General features: G+C 46.9%; 1 protein-coding gene across 4 annotated transcripts in view; it reads right to left on the reverse strand.

Annotated features, from left to right (window-relative positions):
* Positions 1-668: 668 nt before the first annotated feature.
* The window catches only part of ATP7B (ATPase copper transporting beta), a 90,790-nt gene continuing 78,167 nt past the window's right edge, over positions 669-13,291 (reverse strand). For all 4 annotated transcript variants that reach the window (XM_019752164.3, XM_019752162.3, XM_074329903.2 and 1 more), the window contains 5 exons: positions 12,316-12,458; positions 10,950-11,153; positions 10,740-10,857; positions 9,670-9,772; positions 669-8,499 (listed from right to left, as the gene is read on the reverse strand). In XM_019752164.3, the coding sequence (XP_019607723.3) occupies positions 8,226-8,499; positions 9,670-9,772; positions 10,740-10,857; positions 10,950-11,153; positions 12,316-12,458 (842 nt within the window). In that variant the 3' untranslated portion in view covers positions 669-8,225. The remainder of the gene's footprint in view (positions 8,500-9,669; positions 9,773-10,739; positions 10,858-10,949; positions 11,154-12,315; positions 12,459-13,291) is intronic.

A 13,291-nucleotide genomic window follows, 5' to 3' on the forward strand; every position in this document is an offset into this window, starting at 1 on the left:
CTTCGCTACCTCTGTACCCAGGGTCCCCAGCACAACCATAACCACTAGACCCTGCTTCTCCAGCCCCTAAAGCTGCTCTGACTATTAAGCTAAAAAAAAAAAAAAAAAAAAGGCTTTTATTTATATATATATATATATATATATATATATATATATATATATATATGCCTTCTTTACTTTTAAAAAAACACACAAATGATGAGGTTAAGAAAGAGTTGTATGCAAAACAGTAACTCAAGAATTTTACATACATTAGGGAATTTATCTATTGAAATACTGACATAAATTTTTTAAAGCAAAAAAAAATCCTTCTGTAATCTAATAATCTTTTTCTAATTAACCTCTTTGGCTGATTTTACTATGCTGGATTTTCTTAAAATAAAGGTCACCTATTAACCTTGATTTCTTAGTAAACAGTACAATTTTGGGTGATATATTTTTTGATGTGTCGATTTCCAGTTGTCATTTAAAAATATTCGAATTTGGGGAGGGCGGTTAGCTCAGCTGGTTAGAGCACGGTGCTCTTAACAACAAGGTTGCCAGTTCAATTCCCACATGGGCCACTGTGAGCTGCACCCTCCCACAACTAAATTGAAACAACTACTTGACTTGGAGCTGATGGGTCCTGGAAAAACACACTTAAATAAATAAGTTAAAAAAAACAACACTAGAATTATTACATTCATTTATTTAAAAGGAGATCACACCACAATTCTTCACTACGGTCTTAAAGGCTGAAAACTTATAAAAAATGGGCAGATGGTATAATTTATTCTGGTACATGTGGAATCATATCAGGGACGTTTGCTCAAGTTTTAGAAAGCATCTATTTTCTAAAGAAATGGAATCCCATAAAAGGTGGTACCAACCTTCCCTTTCCACAATGTGACAGGCATACATGAAATTCCCATACCTGGGCATCCAGAAAGAGAGCCAAGCAGGCCTAGCGCGATTCCTACGGGGCACGCTGAGTTTACCCGTAGGACGTTGGCAAACAGTGCAAACCCATGACTGACGTCCTAGCTGTGTGATCAACCTGAGCCACATGACAATCACCTCGATGCTTCTACAGAGAAGTGTTGGTATCAGGATGTGTGTGTGTGGGGGGGGGATCTCAAAATTTGATATAGAATTATGTCACCGGTGCGTCTGTGAAACCTCCAGTTAGAGCAAAGTTGTTCTAAAGTGATACAGTTTGTGTCAGTGATGACTTCATATTGTCTATTTCTCTTTTAAGGAAGGTGACCTTATGGCCCAGTTTGCCTGCATAGTCCTGGTTTAGGCCAGTTTTCCTGGAATTATTATTAATAGGAACCTTCTTTCATTCTTAAGTGTTCTGGTTTGGATGATAAATGACCCTGTCACCTCACCTTTAGGTGTAGCTCACGACACGCCCACCTCTCCCTGCCACCCCAAGATGCCCACAGAGCCTTCCCAGCAAAGCCCCTTGGTCCAGATTTTTCTACTACTCCCCACACCAGAACTCCTTCAGAGCCAAAGAACCCAAAACATAGCCCTCCAAATTAAAATGTGTACATTTGAAATTAGCCTTTTGTGACAATCACCCTCAACCAGAGAAGTGCATCTAATGGGCTGTCTGACCCGTTGGGGGTGGTCCTTCAGAGCTCACCCCACACTCCACTGAGGCAGGCATTTGGGAGGAGCTCACACAGCGCGGGGGATGGCCAATCAGAGGGCTCTGGCCACCCTCACCTGAGGAGATGCAAGATGGCAGAGTAGATAAACACTGTGCTTGCCTCATCCCGTGAACACATCAAAATTACAAATAAATCATAGAACAGTCAGCCAGGGGAACCATCTGAAGTCTAGCTGAACAGAAGTTTTATAACAGGATATAAAGAAGCCAGGTTGAGACTAGTAGAAGCCGTGGATACGCGCAACAGGCTGGCCCCACACGCACGTGTAGCAGTTGAAAATCAGGAGCGATATCTCAGCCACTGAGGTTCCTCACGAAGGACCAAGGGACCCCAGCCCCCCACACTAGGCTCCCCAGACCTGAGTACTAGTGCTGGGAAGAGGAGTCCCCACAGTTTCTGGCTGTGAAAAATAGTGGGGATTCCGACTATCTAGGTGGGATGTAAGGCTGCGGGAAAACCAGACTTTCTCTTAAAGGGCACGTACAGGTACTCACCCTGGACTCCGGAGGGTGATTCTGGGGGCATCCAAGACATATGGGGAGAGGCTGAGTTAATGTAACTTGGGACGAGGACAGTCCTAATTTTCCCTGTGTGGGGCCGTTCTCCTGTGCAGCCAGCAGGCAGGTGCCATTTTTACTGTGTTGAGCCCGCCCCTACAGGCCAAATCTGAATCTGATTGGCCTGGTGAGCTCTGCTGCTCCACCCTGCTGACTCACTGAAAACTTGCCTCACCCAACATGCTTACTGTAAGAGGCTTTATCAGCGGCAGAACCCTACAGGAGTAGGTAGGTGGCAGCAGGCCTCGGAGTGTCCTTTTTGTGGAGCTACCCCAGACCTGGTACTGGTGGCAGCTGTCCTCAGTTTGCAGCATGGCCTCTCCCACGTACCTCTAGGTTCAGCAGAGGCAGCAACCAACCATGTATTTCTTGGTAGCTCCTACCAGGTATTCCTCAGCTAGTCACAGGCAGTAAGTGACCTGGGCCTGCACTGGAGCCCCTCCCAAAAGGCCCCAGAACCAACATACTTGGAGGTTGGCTTCAGACAGCACCACCCAATTAGCCCCACAAGCAGCACACACAAAGGGCAGTTTCAACAGGCACCAGAACCCACTGGGGCAAATTCCGCACCATGGGGTAAGCACCCCACACAGCAGCCCATAAGCTATGGACATGGCTAAAACCCACAGCCAGTCAGCCTTAGGGTCAATACCACCCACTGACATGCCAACAGCAATCAAGGCTCAACTATAACAGGAGGGCACACACAACCCACATAAGGGACACTCCTGGAGCACTAAGCACAGGTGACCAGGGTGTCTGTGGCATCAGTCCCCACAGGGCATCTACTACATAAGGCAACCCAGCAAGACTAGGAGACATAGCAGATTTACCTCATACATAGAAACAAACACAGAGAGGCAGCTGAAATGAGAAAACAAAGAACTACGTCCCAAAGAAAAGAACAGGAGAAAACTCCAGAAAAAGAACTAAACAAAATGGAGGCAAGCAACCTACCAGATACAGAGTTTAAAACAATGGATATAAGAATGGTCAAGGAACTTGGTGAGAACTTCAACAAAGAGATAACAAGGAATAGAAACCATAAAAAAGAACCAGTCAGAAGTGAAGAGTACAATAACTGAAATGAAGAATGCACTAGAAGGAATCACCAGCAGACTAGATGAAGCAGAGGATTGAATGAGTGATTTGGAAGACAAAGTAGCAGAAAACACCTAGTCAGAACAGCAAAAAGAAAAAGGATCCAAAAAAATAAAAAAAGATAGTTTAAGAGACCTCTGGGACAACATCAAACGTACCAAAATTCACATCATAGGGGTACCAGAAGAAGAGAGAAAGCAAGAGATTGAGACTCTATTTGAAATGACTGAACATTTTCCTAACCTGGTGAAGAAAATAAACATACAAGCCCAGGAAGCGCAGAGAGACCCAAAAAAGATGAACCCAAATAGGCCTATTCCAAGACACATCATAATTACAGTGCCAAAGGTTAAAGACAAGGAGAGAATCTTAAAAGCAGCAAAAGAAAAGCAGTTAGTTACCTACAAGGGAATTCCCATTAGGCTGTCAGGTGATTTCTCAACAGTAACTATGCAGGCCAGAAGGTATTGGCAGAAAATATTCCAAGTGATGTAAAGCAAGGACCTATGATCAAGATTACTCTACCTAACAAGGCTATCACTTAAAACTGAAGGAAAGAGAAAGAGCTTCCCAGACAAGAAAAAGCTTAAGGAGTTCATCAGCACCAAATCAGTATGACAAGACATGTAAAAGGGACTTAAGATAGGAAAAAAAGGATAAAAAATATAAATAGTAAAATGGCAATAACTATATATCTATCAACAATTGCTTTCAATGTAAGTGGATTAAATGCTCTAATCAAAAACATAGGGTGGGCCGGCCCGGTGGCTCAGGCGGTTAGAGCTCCATGCTCCTAACTCCGAAGGCTGCCGGTTCGATTCCCACATGGGCCAGTGGGCTAACCACAAGGTTGCCGGTTCAACTCCTCGAGTCCCACAAGGGATGGTGGGCTGCACCCCCTGCAACTAAGATTGAACACGGCACCTTGAGCTGAGCTGCCGCTGAGCTCCCAGATGGCTCAGTTGGTTGGAGTGCATCCTCTCAACCACAAGGTTGCCTGTTCGACTCCCACAAGGGATGGTGGGCTGTGCCCCCTGCAACTAGAAAACGGCAACTGGACGTGGAGCTGAGCTGCACCCTCCACAACTAAGACTGAAAGGATAACAACTTGAAGCTGAACGGCACCCTCCACAACTAAGATTGAAAGGACAACAACTTGACTTGGAAAAAAGGCCTGGAAGTACACACTGTTCCCCAATAAATTCCTGTTCCCCTTCCCCAATAAAACCTTAAAAAAAAAAATAGGGTGGCTGAATGGGTAAGAAAACAAAACCCTTACATATGCTGCCTACAAGAGACTCACTTCAGATTGTGACACACACACAGATGGAAAGTAAAGGAATGGAGAAAGTTATTTCATGAAAATAGAAACAAATGAACAACAACAACAAAAAAACTGTGGTAGCAATACTTATCCCAGACAAAGTAGACTTTAAAGCAAAGGCTATAACAAGAGACAAAGAAGGACCCAGTAATCCCACTTCTGGGTATTTATACAAAGAAACCCAAAATGCTACTTCGAGGGGACGTGTGCATCCATATGTTCGTTGCAGCATTGTTTACAATGGCCAAGATGTGGAGGCAGCCTGGGTATCCCTGAATGGATGAATGGATAAAGAAGAGGTGGTACACATATGCAATGGAATATTGCTCAGCCAGGGAAGAGAATGGTTCTTGCCATCTGCGGCGGCATGGATGGACCTGGAATTATTGTCCTGAGTGGAGTATTCAGACAATAAAAGACAGATGCAATGTGATTTTCTTTATATGTGGAATCTAAAGAACAAAATAAACAAACAAAACACAAACAGACTCGTAGATACAGAGAACATTTTGATAGTTGCCAGATAGGAGGGGGGTTGGCAGTGATGGGTAAAAAGGAAGGAATTAAGAAGTACGAATTGCTTGTTATAAAGTAGTCATGGGGATGTAGGGTACCACATTAGGATTACAGTCAATAAATTTGTAATAACTATGGATGGTGTCAGATGGGTACTAAATTTATTGGGGTGATAAATGGGAAGGGATTAATAAGTACAAATTAGTAGTTACAAAAGAGTCATGGGAACGTAAAGCATAGGGAATGTAGTCAATAATATGGTAATAACTATGTATAGTGCCAGGGGGGTACTAGACTATTCAGAGGGATTATTTCTTAAATCATATAAATGTCTGACCACTAGGCTATATACCTGAAATTCATATAAAATAATATTGAATTCAACTGTAATTGAAAAATTTTTTAAATGGGGGGAAAAAGGTAAAGGGGAATGAGAGGTTCAAATTTCCAGGTAAAAAACCAGTAAGTCACGGGGATGTAATGTACACCATGGGGAATATAGTCAATAACATTGTGATAGCGTGGTACAGTGTCAGATGGTGGCTGGACTTATCGTGGTGATCACTTCTTGAGGTATATAAATGTTGAGTAACTCTGGTGTACACCTGAAACTGACATAATATTGTATGCTAACAATATTTTTAATAAAAATCTTAAAAAAAAAAAAAAGAAAGAAACCATCCCTCTCTCCCCAGAAAAGTCACCGAGAGCAAAGCCAGCCCCTGGCGGTTCTCACTGAGGACGGCACTGCTCCGGCCCCACCACACTCCTCACTCGGACACGACCAGCCAAAAGCATGTTTTTTTGATGAAAAAGAAACTTTATTCTAACACAGCACTCATAGGTTTTGAAGTAGAAATGGTTCTTATCTGACCAAAAAAAATTCCTGCACTTTGAACATCTAAAAGGCAATTTTCTGTACAATTATATAAATATCTTTATGTCTATATAAACATGATATTTACGGTCCTAAAAGCTTTTTGAAAAAATCAATACAATTAGATTCTTTAGACGATTAGCCTAGTTAGAAAACAAGAAATATTCCCCAAGCACAGCAAAGAATAAAGAGGACACACGGTAGGAAAGTGCTGGGAGGAAAAGGAAAATTGACAACAATAAAAACAGAACCCTGCACTTTGATTTTAGAGGATAAGACCCAGCAAAAACCAAATCATATGCACAGGTGAAAATGAACCATCCAAGGGAAATGAACTTGATCATGAAGTCATCAAGTGAGATGACCTCATGCTCAAATCTCATTCCAAGTTGATACAAAAAATACACCACCTCACAGATTTGTTCTTCCAGGGGCAAGGGGCTTTTTCTTGTACGTTCTTTTTTTAAAAAAAATTAAAGTTTATTGGGGTGACAACTGTTAGTAAAGTTACATAGATTTCAGGTGTACAATTCTGTAATACATCATCTATAAATCACATTGTGTGCTCACTACCCAGAGTCAGTTCTCCTTCTATCACCATATATTTGAATCTTGTACATTCTTATGAAGCAAAAGATTCAAAGTGGAGCCGAGAAAAAGAAAAGACTTCAGAGCCAACAGACATGGATTCAGACCCCTGTTCTGGCATGTATACTGGCTGTGGGATCCTGGGCAGTATACTTAGCCTCTCTGAGCCTATTTTCCCACATGTGAAAAGTGGACAATAATATCTACTTTGTTGGGAGGATTAGAGATAACATAAAAAGTGCTTACAGTCCTTGGAAAACAACACACTCGATAAATAAAATTATTTTGTGTGTGTGTCAAGGGATTCACCTTAGGATTTAGAACAGGCAGCACATTTAGAATTTAGAATAGGCTTTGCTCTGCCTATTCCAAGATTCTAATTCTACTAGTCTATTCTCATGAGGTCTGTCAATCAACACCAACTTCGGAGTCTAAAACTAGCCACATTCCTGCTGCTCCAATGTCATACAATCATAAAGAGCCACTGAAAGTTAGAAACACTGAAAGTTAGAAATTTCCCTTTGGGAAATTGTAGTCACCCCTTTCCTATGACACCAACTCAACGTGCAGAAATGGAAGTCCGTGAAAAGTACTGTGATTTCCTCTAATTTGGGTATCATTGCTTTCCTTGGAGGCGCACAATGCCAGGGGCACCGCTGACATGAATTCTATATTGAACTCCATTCACATAGCAGACCATGTAACCCAAGCGCCCGGAGCCATGAAGGAGGTTTCTGCACACACAAGCCTCCCCACAGGACACCTGCTTCAAGCACCACAGGTCTCCCCAGGTCCCAGGCATCTGAACCCCACAGGAAGCTGGATTTCTCAAGTCTCAGGCTCTGAGACCCTTACTCCAGCTGAGCAGCCAGAGTCAGTGGGGTGAGAAGCCATGACTATGGAGAAGGGTCTCGAAAGCAAGAAAGAACTCTCCTCCACCTGAAGAGAAGCCTGACTGACAAGCTGTCTGGCCAGGCGTGTAGTGAGGAGATTCAGGCAGAAGTACACACACGTGTCTGCGACTGGAGAAGCACCTGAGAGCAGCAGCAGGGACCGCGAGGATGTGCGTCGTCCTGACCTGACAGAGGATGGGGGTGCCGCGCCCCCAGTATCAAGGACAGAAAAGGAAGAGATTGGAGCAGCAGAAATTAACAGTGCACTTGAGGTAAACTGTGGTCTCAGATACGTGACGCATGTGGTCTTCGTAAAAAACAGGACAACACTGAGGTTTTGCATGCATCCTATGCAAAGGCCCAGCTGAGGTTTTGGTCTTGATGAGATTTTCCTCATTTCACAAGTCGTCATCTCAAACCCTAAAGTCTGAGGAGGGCTGGCTCGAGTCCAACAAGGTTTCCAGGAAGCCCACGCCAACAGCATGGCTGAGGTCTCAGCCTCGCCTGTGGGATCCAGCAGGGTGGTCCTACCTAGGAGCCGCATCTGGACAAGGCTACATGCTGCAGGGAGGAATGATCTAGAATGTCCAAGGAATGGAAGTCCCCAAAAGCTTCGCCCATGCTGCTGTTGGCTGCTGGAGCTGCCCCTGTGGGGCTCGAGCTGCTGCTCAGCTGGGAGATAGGCCCTGGCTCTGCATCGGCCTGGAGCTTTCAGATGCACTGCTCCTCGTCTCTGTCATTCAGGAGCAAAGACCACTTGTCCCCACTGTTGTCAGCTGTGGCACTGTGCCGAGACAGCTTGTCGGACTTCAGGGAGGACAGAGACACCTGGCTGATGTAGCTGACCTGGTCCCAGGGCGTGGCTCTGGGGGAGTCCCGCCGCCGGTCGTCCAAGCCGACGTGCACGCTGACCTGGGACTCCGACAGGCGCTTCATGCGGCCCTGGGCCTGGGCTGCGTACCTCTCCAGGTCGGGCTTCTTATAGCTGCAAAGCAAGAAGCCAAGAGCATTTGAACTACTCTGGACACTGACTTTTTTTTTTTTGAAGCCTGATTGAAGGCCTTTCATTCAAGTCTTTCAATAACATGAGTATCAAACTCCTAGGGTTCAGGTACAGTTTGCCCAATTTAGAAACGTCCCATCCAAGTGCCTGGCACATCGTAGGCTGTCATTCATTTTTGTTAAATGAAAGCATAAGTAAATAAACATCTATTTTAAAAAAGGAAAAATGTCAATACACAGGGATCCCATGTCTACATACAGTCATGAGCCACATGACCATGTTTCGGTCAACGACAAACCGCATATACCACGGAGGCCCCGTAAGATTATAACGGAGCTGAAAAATTGCTGTCACCTAGTGATGCTGGAACAGTCCTAACGTCGGGTAAGGCATTGCTCCTGTGTTTGTGGTGATGCTGGCCTGCCAGTCTAAAAAGTGCAGCACTTACAGTTACGTGCAGTACACAACACTTGATAATGAATAAATGACTGTTAATGGTTTATATATTTACTATACTTTTTATTGTTACGAGTGTATTCTTTCTACTTACGATAAAAAGTCTGCTGTAAAACACTATGCTGTGTTACACTGGCAGCAGCCTCATAAAGCTTGTGTTTACCACGAGTCTTAATTGCATCATTTTCTCGTGTGCTTATTTAATCTCACGCTGTACAGTAACATGCTGCCCAGGTTTGTAGTCCAGGAGCAACAGGCCATACCACGCAGCCTAGGTGTGGAGCAGGCTGGGCCACCTGGGTGTGTGTGAGGGCGCTCCGTGATGCTCACACGGTGATGAAATCCCCACGCTGCCTTTCTCAGTAGCACCGGCATCACAGCGGTTAGGCGGCATCACGGCGGTATTTACATAAGCAGCCCTTGGGCAGAATAACTAGAATGGCCCAGGTGATGACTGCTAGGTGGTAAGTAATTTTCTCATGGTAAATCATTAGGCAAACACACACTTGGCTCCACTCAGGGCCGTCCCTTCAGTCTTTGCCTTTGCTGAGTGAATGAGGAACCTGAGCACAGCACACACCCACAGCTAGCCCAGGAGCAGCACCGGCAAGCCCAAATCTGTGCCCTGTGCGTGCAGAGCAAAAGGGCCTAGCGAATGCCGCCTGCGGCGTGTGCTCCCGCCACCTGGGGACTCACCACTTGAGCTGCAGCGACGAGAGAACCACAGACACGGAGGAGGCTGCCATGGCCGCCGAGCCCATCCATGGCTGCAGCACGATCCCAAAGGGCATGAAGACACCTGCCAAGGGGAGGACAACATTCGCACTGCAGCCCAGAGGAGAGAGCAAGGAGAGGGCCCACCATGAGATGCTCCGCAGGGTGGCTCAGAAGCTCATGTGCCTGCAGGCCTCTGAGGCAGGCAGCGGGGGCGCTATCAGGGGACTGGGGTCTCCGTCTCCCTACGCCCTGACCTTCCTGGGCCCATTCACAGCAGCGTCACCCATTTCAGGGGACACTCCAGGGGAGCAGGGAATGTCAGGGACCTGAGGGGCAGCAGCAGGGCGCGGGGAGCCAGCTTCCGGAGGCACCGCGGAGACGCTGAGTGCTCAGACAACACATGCTAGTGACCACAGGCCTGTCGGCATGGATTTTCTCCCCAGAGGGCTCAAAACACCTTTTTAAAGGGCAGTAAGAGCCAGGCCCCAGGACAGAGCCAGGAGAATGCGTCCACGTCCGGGAAAAGACTTGGGGCAGAGGCACCAACACAGGAGGAACCAGCTCTGCAAACAGAAGGTACAGCTGCCTGGCCCAGGTGACCCAGGAGGCCACGGCAGACAGGTCACCCTAATCTGTGACATGAGTCCCCATTAACAGCTCATGCACAACAGGGGGCCGGAGGGGGGTGAAGTCGTGTTTAAAAACTTCAGGTCTCAGTCCATGTTGGAGCCTTTCCTTGCCGACGCGTCTGAAACTTTGCCCTACCTGGTGACTATATTCAGCGGGGAAGGAAGGAGTTATAAAGTGGAAAAGATCTCTCTCTTTCCGTGATAATTTCTGTGAGACTGGGTAAGTGAGGCACCATGACGTTTTACGATACGGTTCTCAAACAGCAATCACTGTGCCCTAGCAGGTAGCAGGTGCCCCCTACCTGTTCATAATGGTTGTGTTTCGGACCATATGCCTTAATACATGGTTCAGCAGATAGGGCACAGCACACAGCGAAGCATCCTGCCGGCGGGCAGACAGCTGGCGTCACCGTCACCTACCTGCTGCGATGGGAATGCCAACCATGTTATAAATCAGCGCCAGCACCAGGTTGAGCCGTATCCTCCACACGGTCCTCTTGGAGAGGAGGATGGCAGTGACCACGTCGAGCAAGTCGTTCTGCGGCAGAGAACACGTGGTGAGCCGGGAGCGGGGCCCACGCCCTGACCACTCCCACTGCCGGGGCCGGGGAGGAGGACACAGCAGCTCACTCTGATGAGAACGATGTCGGCCGCCTCAATGGCGACATCTGTGCCTGTCCCAATGGCGATGCCCACGTCGGCCCGGGCCAAGGCCGGGGAGTCGTTAATGCCATCTCCCACCATGGCTACTTTCTTCCCTTCCTTCTGGAGCTCCTGGACCTTGGCCACCTTGTGAGAAGGCAGCACCTCCGCAAAGACTTTGTTGATGCCGACCTAAAAGGAAAGGGAAACAGCCGTCAGAAACAAATACATGACAATCCCCGGCGCTGGCAAAGGACAGGAACAGCAGCAGAAACCCCAGCCGTCCTGCCCCTGCCCCACCCCCTCAGCCTCCAGGGCCAGTCATCAAGCAGGACAGGCTCTAGGTCACATGGCAAAGTTATCCCCTGCTCGCATCCCAAGGCCTGGCAGTGGTCTGGGTCCCTCTCTGGGCTCCTTGCCCACAGCCCCGCCTCCCATTCTCTTCTTCCTGTGCTGTCCCAGTGTGTCTCCAAATCAAAAATCATTTGGTCACTTTACCCTCCTGCTTAAAATCCTCCAGTGGACCCCAGGTCCCTTAGGACAACATCTAAACTTCTCAGTCTGCCTCCCAAGGTCCCCTTAGATCAGCTCTCTGCCCGTCTGCAGCTCCCTGCCTCGGGGCTCCCATGGACTGTACCATTCAGCTCCCTGTGCTCCCCAACTCAGAGCTGCCTGTTCTGCACTGGCAAGGTCAGCTTGCCGTCCCTCATCCCTCCCCCTCTTCTTCCTTGGACCACTTGTGACTCAAACATCCTCTCTCCTGGAAAGGCATCCCCGGCCCCTGCCAGGCTGGAGGGTAAGTTGGTGGCTCCCATGTGTCCAGTGCTCTCTTCTGTTGCAGCACCAAGCCCTCAACTTATTATACACGGTCCCTGGGCCTCCCTCCCCATAGGACCGTGAGCTCCTCAGGGCAGGTGCCCTCTTCAGCCCTCTCTGCAGCCTGCCCATCACATGCGTGGTGCTTAATAAGTGCTTGCTGAATGGATGAACAAGTCTGAACCAGGAAGGGGGATACTCAACACATCTTTTTTTTTTTTTCATTGCAAAGCCTGGGAAACAGAAAATGATGGATGCATTGCTTTTGCAGGGTTGTAGCCGGTCAAGCATGAACACAGCTCCAGGTCCCAGAGATGTGATCTTTGCTGTGGCAGCATGGTGGTCCCCTGTGGGATGCTGCATGGCTCGGAGCAGATCAAAGCACAAGGACGGAAAGTCCCCAATGAGGGGGAAAGCGCAGAAGAAAAGCTGAGCACTGGATGCACAGGTACTTACTTTTTTTTCTGCTTCTGCAAGCTTAAAATCAGTTTAATTTTAAAGGGAGACGATGGCCCCGGATCCTGGATCCGGCCCCTACCTGGGCAGCAATGGCTCTGGCTGTCTTGCGGTTGTCACCCGTGAGCAGAACCACGTCCACACCCATGCTCTCCAGCGTGTGCACAGCCAGGGCGGCCTCCTGCTTCACGGCGTCTGCGACAGCGAACATCCCGCAGAGGACCCCTGAGGGAGACACCACAGTAAGTGCACGGCAGCGGGCCACAGGACGGCCTGAGGAGCACATCCGACTTCATGAATGGGGACGTCATTACATGCAGAAAACAAAACACCCAACTGTATAACAAACTATGGCTTTGACTTGTTTTCTAAAATGTAATAACATTGACAGATGCAAAGAGAAATCTGGAAGGACTATCAAAATGTCAAGTGACTCCATTTTCTTCTTTATAGCTCTAGAATTTTCCAACTTCTCTACAAGGCACAGTTATCACTTTGCACAATGCCTGGCTCATAACGCAATACATGTTATCTATTAAAATATGAGAAATATAACAAATACAACAAATGCTACTTAGAAAATGATGAATGTCCAAACAGCTAGAAAAATCAATCCTTCCTTTTCTTTCTTCTTCCTACAAAACACACTTGCATAGAATTTTTCTTTTTTTCAGTGAATCTTTTAGATACTGAAGCAGGATGGCTTTCAAGGCCTGAGGTGTGATCGGAGCACAGTAAGGGGGCACGACTCCTTTAGTTCAGCCAATTCTGGTCTGAAGAGCTGAGGGGACTGTGGCTTTACAAGGACTTAGGACAAGGCCTGGTGGTGGGAGCAGTAAAAAAAAAAAAAGAGAGAATGGGAAAGAGGACATATTTGCCTGGAGCATTCAAAATACAGCAACATAAATTGTTATTTATTTGCATATAGTTTTATTTATATTAGCAGAAACTAACACTAACAAAGTAAGATTCTAATCTATCTGAGACGTAAAGTCCAACATACAACGGAGTACTAAGACACATGCAATCTTGAAAAGCTGAGAAAAGTTGCAGGGATC

Source organism: Rhinolophus sinicus, chromosome 16 (genome assembly GCF_057876585.1).
Source record: "Rhinolophus sinicus isolate RSI-liver-muscle chromosome 16, RSI-T2T, whole genome shotgun sequence".
Classification (NCBI taxonomy): Eukaryota; Metazoa; Chordata; class Mammalia; order Chiroptera; family Rhinolophidae; genus Rhinolophus; species Rhinolophus sinicus.